This window comes from Diceros bicornis, chromosome 34, assembly GCF_020826845.1.
Source record: "Diceros bicornis minor isolate mBicDic1 chromosome 34, mDicBic1.mat.cur, whole genome shotgun sequence".
In the NCBI taxonomy this organism is placed as follows: Eukaryota; Metazoa; Chordata; class Mammalia; order Perissodactyla; family Rhinocerotidae; genus Diceros; species Diceros bicornis.
In genome coordinates this window covers 33,409,986-33,422,437 of record NC_080773.1, presented here as the reverse complement: position 1 = coordinate 33,422,437, position 12,452 = coordinate 33,409,986, and the positions used below count along the sequence as shown (strand labels likewise).

Below are 12,452 nucleotides of genomic sequence, written 5' to 3'. Positions count from 1 at the left end.
AGACCTGAAACTGGAAGAGTGTGGTGTGTGTGTGTGTATGTGTGTGAGAGAGAGAGAGAGAGACAGAGAGACAGAGAGACAAATAAGCACTTGGGGGGACTGAGGACCATGTGGGTCTAAACCAGCGGTTCTCAACCTGGGGGGGGAGCAATTGTGCCCCCCCCCGGGTGACTTTTGGCCATGCCTGGAGGCATCTTATTGTCACGACGCGACAGGCCCCCACAACAAAGCACGATCCGCCCCCCGCGTCAGGAGTGCCCAGACTGTGGGCATTTCATAGAAGCGCTGAGAAGCCCCGCGCTGCCTCTTCCCACCCGCCTGCTCTATGAACTCACATTCTCAACTCCGTCTCTCTCTCTCCCTCTCCTCCCCCCCACCCACACCTCTCTCTCTCCCCTTCCCCATCTCCGGACTCCTCCCATCCCGCCCCCCCACGTCTGTCTCCCTTCATTCCCTCCCCTGTCCCCCACTGACCCGTCCCCGCCTCCTCTCCGCGTGGCGCCACCCCCGCCCCGCCCACCTCTCCATCTCCCTCGTCCGCACTCTCCCACCGCACCCCGTCTCCTACTCTCTCCCTCACCCGCCTGCACGGTCTCGTCTCCCTCCGTCACGTCTTTCCTCTGGTTTCTGTCCACCTCTCTCCGGTCTGCGCACCCATCCGTCTGATGGCTCCGTCGACCTTCCCGGTCTTTTCTCCCCCATTCATCACTCACTTCGCTCCTCTCTCTCTCTGCCCGTTATCATTTCTATTCTCCTCGGGCCGTGTCTGGGCATATTTCCATTGCTCCTCTATCCCCGTCCACCGCCCCGTGGGACCGCCAACTCGGAGCCCCTGCATCTCCGCTCCATCCATCCTTTCTGTCTCCTGGTGCGTGTTTCTCTCCTTCCTTCCACCTTCCTCGGCCTGCCCTCCCCATCCTCTCCCCCATCCATCTCCACATTTCTCCACCTCTGGCCATCTCTCTTCTGCCCTTTGCTCCAGCCTTGGTCCTCCCCGCAGCCTGGCGGCCTCGTCCGACCTCCTGCACGCCCCATGCCGGCCCTCCTGCTCCTCGGGACCCTCCTGCTGCTGGCCTCGACCGCCGGCCAGGCCGGGGCGCGCCCGTCCAACGGCACGAGCGCCGAGCCCCCGGGCCCGCTGCCCGCCCTGCTGGCGCACCTGCGGCGCCTGACCGGGGCGCTGACGGGCGGCGGGGGCGCAGCGGGCCCGGGCGCCAACAGCACGAGGCCCAGCACCGCGAGCGGGGCGGGCGCGGCGGCGCGGGCACCTCCTCCCGCCGAGCTCTGCCACGGCTACTACGATGTCATGGGCCAGTACGACGCCACCTTCAACTGCAGCACCGGCTCCTACCGCTTCTGCTGCGGCACCTGCCACTACCGCTTCTGCTGCGAGCACCGCCACATGCGCCTGGCGCAGGCCTCCTGCTCCAACTACGACACGCCGCGCTGGGCCACCACGCCGCCGCCCCTGGCTGGGGGCGCCGGGGGCGCCGGGGGTGCGGGCGGGGGGCTCGGGCCCGGCCAGGCCGGGTGGCTGGAAGGGGGCCGGGCGGGGGGTGCCGGGGTGCGTGGGGGCGAGGGGCCGGGGGGCAGCACGGCCTACGTCGTGTGCGGGGTCATCAGCTTCGCCCTGGCCGTGGGCGTCGGTGCTAAAGTGGCCTTCAGCAAGGCGTCCCGTGCGCCCAGGGCGCACCGGGAGATCAACGTGCCCAGGTGTGTGCGCGCTGGGACCCAAGGGTACGGAGCCTGGGGCGGGGCCTGGGCGATGGGAGAGGGAGCCATCTGGGGGCGGGGCTACAGGGATGGGACGTGGCCTGAGATCTAGGGGACAGCCACCGCGAGGGCGGCAGCAAATGCCTAGGGAGATGGGCAGGGCCTGAGAATAGAGGAGCCAGAACGGGCCTGGCTGTTGAGTGACAGAGGAGACTCAGACTTTCATTCATTCAACAAATATTTCTTGAGCACTTTCTGTGGGCCAGGAGCTGGGGATACAGCAGTGAGTAAAACAAGGTTCCTGCCCAGGCGGGTAAACCTGGCTTCCCCCGGGTCTGCTGCCTGCGGGCTGTGTGACCCTGGGCAAGTTGCTTAACCCCTCTGTGCCTCAGTTTTCTCGTCTGTACAATGGGGCTAATAATTGTTCCCCACCCATTTGTACTGCAATGAAGATGAACTGAGTTGATGCAACTCGAGTCCTGGCACATGGTAAGCCCTCAAGAAATGTTGGCTACCCATATCACTGAATGTTAGCGGTGGAGGCAGTAAGCAAGCCAATACAGATGCAATGTAATCTTAGATATTGATAACTGCTGTGAAGGAAATAAAGCAGCATCGCGAGGTGAGAGTGGTAGGGGGAGAATGCTGTTTTACATGAAGTGGTCAGGAAAGGCCCCTCCGAGCAGAGACTTGAAGGACAGGACCAAGCCAGGCAGACATCTGAGGGAAAGGCATTCCAGGCAGAGGGAACAGTAAGGGGAGTGTCTGCAGGACAGCCAAGGGGCCCTTGCAGCTGGAGTGCAGTGGGCGAGGAGGAGGCCTATTCTAAGCGTGATGGGCGAGCCACTGGAGGGTCCTGACTCAGATGACGCCGTCCGAGTCCTCGGGCTGTGCGTGGAAGACCAGACTGCAGAGGACGAGGGCGGAGCGGGGAGCCCAGTCGGGAGACTTGTAGCAATGACCCCGGGGAGTGATTTGGGATATATCTTGGGGGTCAAATCTGCAGGATTGCTCAGGGGCAGGAAGGAAAGTAAAAGAGCCGTCCAGGGTGATTCTAAGGTTTGGGGTCCGCATAACTGGGCGAATGGGGAAGGCTGCAAAGGAACAGCAGTGAGGGCCCAGGTTCAGAGTGGGAGGGACCACAGAAGGGGTAAGGTCCAAATGAGTTGGGGAAGGGGCGCTTCAAGCAGGAAGTATGGTCCAAGGGGCCTTGGGGCTAGCGGTGCTCAGGTTGATATCACAAGGGGCGTGGGCAAAGGCGGGAAGCAGAGCCGAGCTGACCTTCTGCCAATGGTGAGAACAGGGAGGGGAAACAGGCCTGGGCCCTCCCTCTCCCCGCCCCCGCCCCCCGTCCCCAGGCCGCTGACCAACCTTCTGCCACCTCTAGGGCTCTGGTGGACATTCTGAGGCATCAGGCGGGGCCTGGGACCCGCCCAGACCGCGCACGGAGCAGCTCCCTGACCGCGGGGGTCGGGGGTCCCGACAGCATGCCCCCGAGGACGCCCAAGAACCTCTACAACCCGGTGAAGCCCTCCAACCTCGGTGAGTGAGACGCGGGAGCTGCGGCCGCCGCCTCTGCCCCGACCACGCCCCCAGCCCTGGAACTCCGCCCTCCCGGCGGCCCCGCCTCCCATCGCCCAGGCCCCGCCCCCAGCCCTGGAGCTCCGCCCTCCAGATGGCCCCGCCTCCCGCCTCTGCCTTCCCTGAGCCACTGAGGCTGGGACCTGCTCTGGCCAATGCTGGAGGGACTCCCCCGAGTCAGACCTCCTCCTTGCCCCCTAGGGGGGCGCCATGGCCGCCACGTGGTTTAGACTTAGACGTTCTCAGCCCGTACACTCGAGAAACTCCTATCAGACCACCCAACAGCGAACCACATACAAGGACGCTCTTAACTATTGAATCAGAATTTGCCAGGAGCCAGACCGCCTGGATTCGAATCCTGGCTCTGCCACTGTGACCTGGGGCAAGTGACTTCAGCTCTCTTGGCCTCAGTTTCCCCATCCATGAAGTGAGAAGCCTAAGAGTACTCACCTCATAGGGGTTGTGAAGATCAAATGAACCAATGAGTAAAGTCCTTAGAGCAATGCCTGGCACAGAAAAAGTGCTATATGAATGTGAGCTATTATTGTTATTCTTATATTCTATATTACGATGAGTGCATCAGTGGAGAAGTCAGGGAGCTGTTGAGAGGCTGAAAAGGGTCTCATGTGGTGTGAGGGGAGGAGGGCTTTCCTCAGGAAGTGATGTTGGAGTGGTGGCCTGGAGGGTGAGGGCAGTTACTTGGGCCAGGGGAGCTCTGGACGGCTAAGGCAGTCAGAGTTGAGGCTGGGGAGAGGGTGGGCAGACGCCTCGGGAAGGGCCTTGAGTGCCAGGCTGAGCTGAGGAGCTCTCCTTTATCCTGAGGGCGATGGGGAGCCTTGGAGGAGGTTAGAGCAGGGGAGCAGCAAAGTCAGAAGTGGGTGGAAGAACTATTTCTCTGGAACCCACGTGAAGGGGGCAGAGATGAGAGGAAGAAGGCTCAGGAGGAGGCTGGGATGATGATCCAGGCAGTAAAGGCGAAGGCCTGAGCTGGGGTCAGAAATGGAGGGGAGGAGATGGGTTTGAATAATAGTAATAAGGAAGAGACATTTGAGCTGGATCTTGAGGGATGAGTAGGAGTTCTTCAGGCAAAGAAGGGGAGGAAGGGATTCAAGGCAGAGAGAACACATAGCAGCATGTGCAAAGGCCCTGTGGCAGGACCGAGCTAGACTCCTTCCAGCATGAGAGAGAAGTGTGGCTTGAGGGGAGAGAGGAGAGATAAGGCTGCAGACTGTCAGGTGGGGCCAAGTCATACAGGCCTCAAATGCCATTCCTGATTTAGACTGTGTCCCGTGGGTGACAGCCAGACATGGGAAGAGTTTCAAGCAGCCAAGGGGCAGGGGCAGGTGTGAGTGTCAGGAGCACTGCAGTGGGGCTGATCTTGGAGCCCAGCTGGCTGGCTGGCCAGAAGACTGGTGTGATGATCCAGGAGGGAGAGGCAGGGCAGGGCAGAGATGCAGAAGGCAGAAGGGACCAGGGCTGGGGACCGAGTGGACGTGAGTGGGGATCCTTCCACGAGACCAGGACAGCAGCACCAGCTGGGGGCGAGTGACGGCAGTGACGCCACCTCCCTTCTCGGTCCCCACAGATAATTTGCACCACCACTACCTGCACCTCAACGTCAACAGCCCCAAGCAGCATGCGGACACGCTGGGTACGGACCAGGGCCGGGCTGGGGGAGGACAGGGCTCCTTCCCCTCCCACCCTGACTGGGCCCAAGCAGGGGCCCAGACAGAGCAGGTGTGCGGCCTGTGAGCCTGCCCTCACAGTCCAGCCAGGCAACCAGCGAGGCTGGTTCCTCATTTGAACAGGAAGGGGTCATCTCTCCCTGACCCGGGTTGGTGGGAGGATGTATGGAGCGCACCCCCCAGCCTGGGGCCCGGCACACAGCGGGTATGGAGCAAGTGCCTGTTGCCGCTCCTCCTGTGACATGTCCTCCTTCCCCAGCAATGAGCCTGTCTCCTGGGGGGGTGGTGGCATGGGGAGCCTGCACTGCTGGAGCTTTGAGGTGCCGGAACCCCAGATATCTCACTCCCTCAGGGGCTGGGGCCCGAACGCTGGGTCTGAGGGAGGAGGGGCTGGACTGACCCCAGCCCTGCCCCTCTGCCCTAGACTGGCGGGCCGCTCCGCCGCCCAGCCCCTCCTTGCACTACTCCACGCTGTCCTACTCTCGCTCCTTCCACAACCTCTCGCATCTGCCCCCGTCCTACGAGGCCGCTGTGAAATCTGAACTCAACCGCTACTCCTCCCTCAAGAGGCTGGGTGAGTCCCGGGGTGGGGCGCTGGGGCGATGGGGCAGTCAGGGCCAGGACCTGGATTCAGGACCGTGGACAGTGGCCCAATAGCCTAAAGGTTTAGATCTTCTCTGAGGTTTTTCTTCAAATTTGTTCCAGAACTACCAGTAATTTTGTATCAGAATTACTTGGGATGCTTTTTAAAAATGCAAATGCTTGGTACCCCCTCCCAAGATCTATTATATTCATCAGGACTTGTATTTGCAATGAATAGAAATACAACTTAAGCAAAAGAAAAAAGGTAACTATGTTGGCTTGATAATGGAAAGTCTGAGTCATGAGCTTCAGGAGTGGCTAGATCCAGGTGCCCAAAGCTGTCTCCAGGATTCTATATCTCTCAGCTCTGCTAAACAGTGGGCTGACTTCATTTTCTGACAGAATCTCCCCTCCTGGTGGCAAAGATTGCCATCAGAATTTTCAGGCTGCCATTCTACCAGCAGAAAAGAGGCTCTCCAAATGATTCCAGCAAAAATCCCAGGCCTGGATCCCACTGGCCCAAACTGGGTCACATTCTTGTCCCTGAACCAATCAGTGTGACTCTGATTGGACATTTCTGGGTCAGTGGCCATCCCTGGCAGTGGAGTAGCCTCAAACATTTAAACTGAGAGCCACAGTAAGAAATGCTTTTTACATTATGACCCATGAGACACACGTATATATGTATATTTTTTAATTACAGGAAAGCTTTGAAACTTGTTATTATGGACATCTTCAAACACACTCAAAAACAGAGGAAATTATAAAATGAACCCTCACGTTCCCATCACCCAGTTTTAGCAATAAGCAACATTTTGTTAATCTCTCTTCCCTCCACCCCATCTTTTGGTGAATTATTTTAAAACAAATCCCAGATATTATGTCACTTCATCCGTTAATATTTCAATAACACACATATAACTGAAATAAAAATTTTATGAACAGTACTCACCCTTATTCCCTTATTATGTGGACACCTGATAATTTTCTATTTCATTTTTCAAAATCCTGGTCACTGCCCACAAAATTGACTTCACAACCCACCAATGGGTCACATCCCCAAGTTTGACAAGCACTTGCTACAGGATGAAAGGGATGGAAAAGGGGTTCCTCAAAAGCAAGAGTTGGATTCTACTCTCCAAGAAAAGAAGCCCCCCTCATCTACCCGCCCAGTGTTGCAGGCAGGGCCTGGGAATCTGCATGTTGGCCCCGCAGCCAGCTTGACTGTTCTGATTAAAACTGTGCCCGTGCCCAGGCTAATGACCAGGGCGTTCTGAGTGATGCCTGGGCTCCTCGTGGCGGTGCGGGTCCAGCGCGGGGGTGGGGTGTTCGGAAGCCCGGGGAGGGGGAAGGCTCCGGGCTGGCTGGGGACCCACCCCTGTGGCTTTTTCCCTTCTCCCCCAGCCGAGAAGGACCTGGACGAGGCCTACCTGAAGCGCCGGCCCCTGACGGAGACGCCCCGCGGGACGCTGCCCCTGCACGCGCTGCGGCGGCCGGGCACCGGGGGCGGCTACCGCACGGACGCCTGGGGCGGCGCCGAGGAGCTGGGCCTGGCGCCCGCGCCCAACCCGCGGCGCGTCATGTCCCAGGAGCACCTGCTGGGCGACGGCGGCCGCGCGCGCTACGAGTTCACGCTGCCGCGCGCGCGCCTCGTGTCGCGGGAGCACCTGCTCCTGTCGTCGCCCGAGGCCCTGCGCCAGAGCCGCGAGCACCTGCTGTCGCCCCCGCGCAGCCCCGCGCTGCCCCCCGACCCGGCTTCCCGCGCCGGCCTGACCGCCTCGCACTCCAACCTGCTGCTGGGGCCCGGGGGGCCGCCCACGCCGCTGCACGGGCTGCCCCCGCCCGGCCTGCACGCGCACCACCACCTCGGCCTGCACGGCTCGCCGCAGCCCGCCTGGATGTCGGACGCGGGCGGCGGCGGGGGCACGCTGGCCCGCAGGCCGCCCTTCCAGCGCCAGGGCACGCTGGAGCAGCTGCAGTTCATCCCCGGCCACCACCTGCCCCAGCACCTGCGCACCGCCAGCAAGAACGAGGTGACTGTCTGAGGCCGGGCCGGGGCTCCGGGGCTGCGGCCTCGCGCGCCCCCAGCCCAGCCTGGATCCCCCAGCGCACTCCAGGGGCCTGGGACCCAGATCGGCCAGTGGCCGGGGGGCTGCCTGGAGGACACCGCTTTGGATGGAATCGTCACCGGAGACAAAGCCGCCTTCTGGGATGTCACGGCGGATAAGACCCCTCCTCCTACGTCACTGTTTGAGGCAAGGCCTCCTTCCCATGACGTCATCAGAGGAAGAGGCCTGCCTGTGAGGTCATCACTAGCGAAAACGTCTGTATTCTGTGATGTCATCACAGGGACATAACCTTCTTCCCATGAGGTTCATCACGGAGGAATAGACCCACCCCTGAGGTCATCATTAAAGACCATATCTATGTTCCATCATGTCATCACAATGACTTCCTTCCTGTGATGTCATAGTAGAGACAATGCCTTGTCCTATGACATCTTCCCTAGAGACAGAGATCCTTCCTGTGACATCACTGCAGAGACAAGCCTCACTCTCATGATGTCATCTCTGGCACCAAAAGGCTTCTTTTGACATTATCATCACCAGAAAAATATCTCTAATGTTGTCGCCACAGACAAAGCCATCGTCCTGGGACACATCGCAGGGGAAAAGGTCTCACCAATCGTGTCCTCACTAGATATAAGGCCTCCTTTCCACATCGTCACAGGGACTCTGCCCCCTTCCTGTGATGCCATCACCAGAGAAGGTGCCTTGCCCTATGACATCATCAGAGGGACTATGCCTCTTCCCATGATGTCATTACCAGAGATGACAGCCCGCTCTGGGACATCTCCAGGATGAGGCCCCTTCTTCGATGTCACCAACAGACTCTGCCTACTCTGAGATGACGTCATGAGACACCTCCACTGCTACTGCCATGTCACGAGAAGGCAGGGCATGCCCAGAGCCCATGACCAACCTGGGGTCACCAGAGAAAGTGCCCTATCTGAGAGACATCATCACTGGGGAGACTGCCCCATCTGGAGAGGTCTCCGCCAGAGAGGACAGTCTGTCTGTAGGCTATTGGCAGTGGGCCCCCACCCCCGTCTGAGGCTCTGCCCCAATGCTGTGATGTCACCACCAGAGACACTGCCTGCTCTGGAGGGCCACCACTTGTGATGGCGTCACCAGGGTTTCTGTCTTGTTCCTCCATGACTTAGCCTGGTTGCTCCTTCCCCTGACCCCAGGGACATGCCCTGCAGGATCTTCACCAGACCCTCTCTCTAAAGAGAGGTCGGGCCTTGGGTCCCACCCCTGTGTAGTGATGTCACCTCTTGTGTGACTCCTGGAGGACAGCACTCCCAGACTGGCTTCTGCTCCCAAGGAGGCCACTCTGGCCCACCAGGCTCCTGGAGGACAGGGACTCGTAGGTGGCCCAAAGGCTCTCTGCCATAACTAGAGATATCATCATGTCTGTCAACAAAGTCCTGGCCTCCTGTTGGGAGGTGGGGGGAGGTTGGGGTATGCCTGCTATTGATCTTGCTGATGACATCATCAGCACCACAAGACTTCCACCACTCATGATGGCATTGCACCTGGGTCAAATGCTAGCCATGCCTGATGATGACATCATTTCCCAGGACTCCCTATGACGTATGGGGTCTTCATCTCCCAGGATTCACCACAACTATGGTATCATCCTCTTCCAGGATTTACCATGACTATAGGGTCACCTTCTCCCAAGGTTCCCCATAGCCAATGGTGTCCCATCTTCCATGATTCTCCACAACCAAAGTGTTATCATCTCCCAGGATCTGCCACAACCACTGTATTATCATCTCCCAGAATCCACCATGGCTGATGATGTCATCATCTCCTAGAATCCACCATGACCAATGATGTCATTACCTTCCAGAATCCACTATGGCTGATGCTAACATCCTCTACCAGGATCCACTAGGACTGATGATGCCACCATTTCCCATAGTCCCCCAGAATTGTGGTGTCATCATTCCCACTCCAACCATGGTATCATCAGAGATCCATGAGAGCCCATGGTGTCATCACTCCCCAGGACCCACTTTAACCATGGTGTCATCACCTCCCAGGATCCACCTCAACCATGATGTCTTCATGCCCCAGGATCCACTACAGCCATGGTGTCATCACCTTCCAGGATCCACTTCAACTATAATGTCACCACCTCCCAGGATCCACTTTAACCATGGTGTCATCACCTCCCAGATTTCAATTCAGCCATGGTGTCACCACCTCCTAGGATCCACTCAACCATGATGTCTTCATGCCCCAGGATCCACCATAGCCACGGTGTCACCACCTCCCAGAATCCACTTTAACCACGATGTCTTCATGCCCCAGGATCCACCACAGCCATGGTGTCATCACCTCCCAGGATTCAATTCAGCCATGGTGTCACCACCTCCCAGCATCCATGAGAATCAATGGTGTCCCAGGACCCATGACACCCAATAGAGTCATCATCTCCCAGGATCCATTTCAACCACAGCATCATCATCTACCAGGATCCACCATAACCAAGGCACCATCATCTCCCAGGATCCAGGACACCCAGTGGTGTCATCATTTACCAGGATCCACTTCAACCATGTATCGTCATCTTCCAGGATCCATCCTCTTGGGAGCCAAGTACTACAACAGCTGTATTTCAGTTATCTTCTGGGGTCACGTGGCACCTACATTTGTTCCCTTAAGGGGAACCAGCACAGTACACACCATTTCCCCATTGCCTCAAAAATGGAGTAGGGTGGGGCTCCCTCTGATGACATCATCCCTACTCTGGCCCTTCTTGATGATGTCACTGCCTGGCTCCTGACTTAGACTGATGCCTGCATCAACCCCACCACACACTTGGCCTTGGCCAGCCCCCCATCACCCCCTGGTGAGGGCATCCAGGCCCCTCCTGATAACTCATTGCCCTGCACCCAACCATCTGATCGGTGACAGGGTCAACACAGAGGCCTCTTATCATCACCAGAGGGGGTGCTTTCCAGCCCTTGGCTGACATCACTGCCTCTTGCCCAATCCCTGTTACCTGGACCCCCACGCAGAGCAGCACTCCATTGGCTTGGGCCAAACTCTCCTCAGAGACCCTTGTGGGCTGGGCCAACAGCTGACGACCTCCCTGGGGCCTTCAATCATGTCCTCTGCTGGCCTGGTCCTGGAGCAGGCACACCTGGAGAGCCACAGCCACTGCCAGCGCCATCTCTGGGGGCGGGATGGGGGGTGCTCTGCATCATCCCAAGATGGCAGAGAAGCAGCACTCTCTCCTTCATCTCCCCCTCACACACCGGGGAGCCTTCAGGGGTTTTGGGGATTCCTCAACACCCAACGCACAATTTGCCCCCAATACTCTGTACATAGCCATGTTGCGGGGGGCGGCCATTCCCCCACTCTTAAAGGGCTACATGCCCCCTCCCCCAGCCCCCAGGGCGAGGTGGGGGGGCCTCTTCTCCCTCCTCTGGGCCGTTCCCCTCCCTCTCCTGTGTCCCCTCAAATACTGGCACCTCAGCTCATCCCTTCTTGTCAGGAGCCTGGAGCAGATAACTGGCCCTCAGCTCCCACCACAACAAGGGAACTAGGGGGCTACCCCCAATTTACCTGGGCCCCAATGCCAGTTTTTCAACTCCATGCTTACAGCTGCTCCTATGGGTTCCCCCAATGCCTTTTAGGGCCTCCCCATGCCCAGTGCCCCTTGGGCAGACTGTGACTTCCCCAGAAAGGAGCCAGCTTGAGCACCTGCCCCTCCCAGATGCCCTCCCCTCTGCTCACTGCCCCCACGGAGCACTCAGCTTTCTCCAGCCCCCGGAATTGGGGGGGTCGGGCCTTTCAGCTTTTGTATGCCCCCCCCGACTTGCTCTCTCCCGACCTGGATTCAAGGCATCTCGCCTCCCTCCCCCAACGGCACAGGCTGCCTAGCCCTGGGGCCTTGACCTCTTATCTCAAATAAGCCATAGTGGGGAGAGGTCTCGAGGGGGTGAGGAAGCAGGCCTGTCCCACCAGATCCCCCTCGATGCTTCCAGAGCTGGGACCTCACCATCTGAGTCTTCCCTCCACCCCCATAAACGCACACACAGGCTCATGTGCGTGCACACTCATCCCCCCTTCTGGCGGGGGGGCAGTAGGGGGCAGCGCACAGAGAAGATTGACAGTTCTGGACCAGGGGACCCTCCACAGCCTCCTTATCCCCCAACATCGGACCCTCCCCCAGTTTCTTGGTGAGAAAGCTGGCACAGCAGCAACTTGGTATCTTTTGGAATAAAGAGATGTTTTCCTGACCCCTGGTCTCAAGGTTTACCATCAGAAGGGATGGGTTTCCACTTCCGCATTTACAGGTCATTGAGGAGCCCCCCGCTGCTGGCCAAGGGAGGTGGGCAGCCCCCCTACTTCCGTCATCAGTGAGGAGTCAGGCATGGCAGGTGGGTGGAAGGTGTCTTTAAGTCCTTGGTTTCTTCCTAAGAAAGCCCCTTCCCTGTGAGCACTTCAGCATTTGTTTGAATATTCTATTTGTTTGCACCTCCTTGTACTGGAATTCTTTGGCTGAATATCATTGAAGTGGGAGGCTGTATTAGTTTGCTGGGGCTGCCGTAGCAAAGTACCCCAAACTGGGCATGGGGTACTTAAGCAACAGAAATGTCCTGTCTCCCAGCTCTGGAGGCTGAAGTCCAAGAGCAAGATGTGGCAGGGCTGGTTCCTTCCGAGGCTGTACGCTGAACCTGTCCTGTGCCTCTCTCCCGGCTTCTGCTGGTTTGCTGGCAACGGCCGGCTTTCCTCTACGCGTCATCTTCCCTCTGGATGCCTCTGTCTCTGTGTCCGAATTTCCCCGTTTTATAAGGACACCAGTCACGTT

The 12,452-nt window shown here is 58.5% G+C and overlaps 1 protein-coding gene across 5 annotated transcripts; it reads left to right on the top strand.

Annotated features, from left to right (window-relative positions):
• Positions 1 to 571: 571 nt before the first annotated feature.
• SHISA7 (shisa family member 7) lies at positions 572 to 9,002 on the top strand. Of its 5 annotated transcripts, XM_058530324.1 has the most exons (6): positions 572 to 868; positions 983 to 1,737; positions 3,101 to 3,255; positions 4,880 to 4,945; positions 5,404 to 5,553; positions 6,966 to 9,002. In XM_058530324.1, the coding sequence occupies exons 2-6, from the start codon at positions 1,034 to 1,036 to the stop codon at positions 7,604 to 7,606; spliced, it is 1,716 nt and encodes a 571-aa protein (XP_058386307.1). In that variant the 5' UTR covers positions 572 to 868; positions 983 to 1,033; the 3' UTR covers positions 7,607 to 9,002. The 5 variants fall into 5 exon arrangements, with proteins under 5 accessions (XP_058386307.1, XP_058386308.1, XP_058386306.1 ...); XM_058530325.1 differs by having other exon boundaries at positions 572 to 1,713; XM_058530323.1 differs by having other exon boundaries at positions 572 to 1,737.
• Positions 9,003 to 12,452: the final 3,450 nt, after the last annotated feature.